Source organism: Seriola lalandi, unplaced genomic scaffold (assembly GCF_002814215.2).
Source record: "Seriola lalandi dorsalis isolate HSWRI2012SDOR001 ecotype SW California unplaced genomic scaffold, Sedor1 jcf7180002052714, whole genome shotgun sequence".
Lineage (NCBI taxonomy): Eukaryota > Metazoa > Chordata > Actinopteri > Carangiformes > Carangidae > Seriola > Seriola lalandi.
Window position 1 is genome coordinate 2,499 of NW_019523267.1, and position 1,424 is coordinate 3,922.

Genomic DNA, 1,424 nt, shown 5'->3' on the forward strand with positions numbered 1-1,424 from the left:
GCGTTCCTACCATGGTGCTACGTTTGCTCTGCTCTGGAGTGATCTGGGCACAGAAGCCAAAATCGGCTGTCGAGGAGACGGAGGAGAGTAAATACACAGTAACGGTAAAAGACCACAGTCATCTACGTTCATCAGGCTGCTGACAACAGCCGCACGAAGGACTTACTCAGCTTGACAGAGCCATCCATCCCGAGTAGCACGTTGTCACTTTTAATGTCTCTGTGGATGACTTGGTTCGCATGTAGGAAATCCAAAGCCTGTAAACACTGCACATGTGGAGATAAATGGGAGGAAACGGGGAAAAGTTGTTGAGCATTTATTTTTTTGTGGGATTTCAGGTAAAGATTCCTCTGGTATGAACCACTGCTGTAAAGTGTGGAGTTTACCTCTCGGCAGACAGCAGCTATCTGGGCCTCATCCATACAAGTCTCTGTAACCACATCTGTCAGCGAGCCACCGGCCAGATACTCCATCACCACAAACAGCTCCTCCCCCATCAGGAAACTGACAACGTGAAATATTCAAGGAGGTACAGAGGAAGACGCTCCACGTCAGATCCAACCAGGATTTTGTGATTACTTGTTAAATGTATGGTAAGTGTTATTACATGCTGTCAGACTGCAGGTGTGCCTTCACTCCTACCTGTCTAAAAAGTTGACAATGTTGGGGTTCTTCAACTCCTTCATCACTAGAATCTCATTGATGATCAGCTCCTTCTTCGGCTGCTTTTGTAGGTTGATCTGTTTGATGGCGACCTGTAGAAAGACAGTACAAGAGGCCACATATTCACATATTCTTAATTATTAAATGAACCATTTATACTCAAGGGACCATAATTCATATTTCAATCTTTCTCTTCGTCTTTGATATGACTGTATGTGTCTGTAAGTCGTCTGCTTCCTCCGACTCTTCCTCTGCCTGTATGATGAAGCACTTCTTGTCTAACTCTTGTGTACTCTTTTACTTGTGTAAACGTTGCTATGTAAATTAGCTTTGTGGTAAACAATCAGTGAGTATACAGCCATTTATTGTGTCCCAACTCTTTTCTGTAGCATCAAAGTGACTTTAAGATACAAACATTTCTGTAGAAAGTCGGGCTGCACAATCAAACAATCCAAATCATAATAGGGCCAATTGCAATATCCAAATCACAGCAGCTTCAATTTTTGATAAAGGTAAAATGTGTCACCACATTGTTGTGTATTGTTAGCACCATAAGCGTTCTGGTGCAACTACGACACCCCGGCCTAAAAATCAGATTTTCTCATTATTTTTAAATTTTTCAGTGAAAATTAAAATGCAAAAACAATCATTCCAACTGAAATCAAAATATCTGCCAAAAGAAACACATTTTTTTTTTTTTTTGTATTGTGCAGCCCTGGTGGAAAGTATGTCGGTGAAATAACATCCATATGTTAGTGCTC

General features: G+C 41.4%; 1 protein-coding gene across 1 annotated transcript in view; it reads right to left on the reverse strand.

The window, feature by feature from the left end:
• LOC111650706 (serine/threonine-protein kinase PAK 2-like) overlaps nucleotides 1-1,424 on the reverse strand; it is a 7,141-nt gene that overhangs the window by 1,100 nt on the left and 4,617 nt on the right. The window contains exons 9-12 of the mRNA XM_087172426.1: nucleotides 643-801; nucleotides 387-504; nucleotides 167-266; nucleotides 3-66 (exon numbers count right to left, since the gene is read on the reverse strand). Of these exons, the coding sequence (XP_087028552.1) occupies nucleotides 3-66; nucleotides 167-266; nucleotides 387-504; nucleotides 643-801 (441 nt within the window). The remainder of the gene's footprint in view (nucleotides 1-2; nucleotides 67-166; nucleotides 267-386; nucleotides 505-642; nucleotides 802-1,424) is intronic.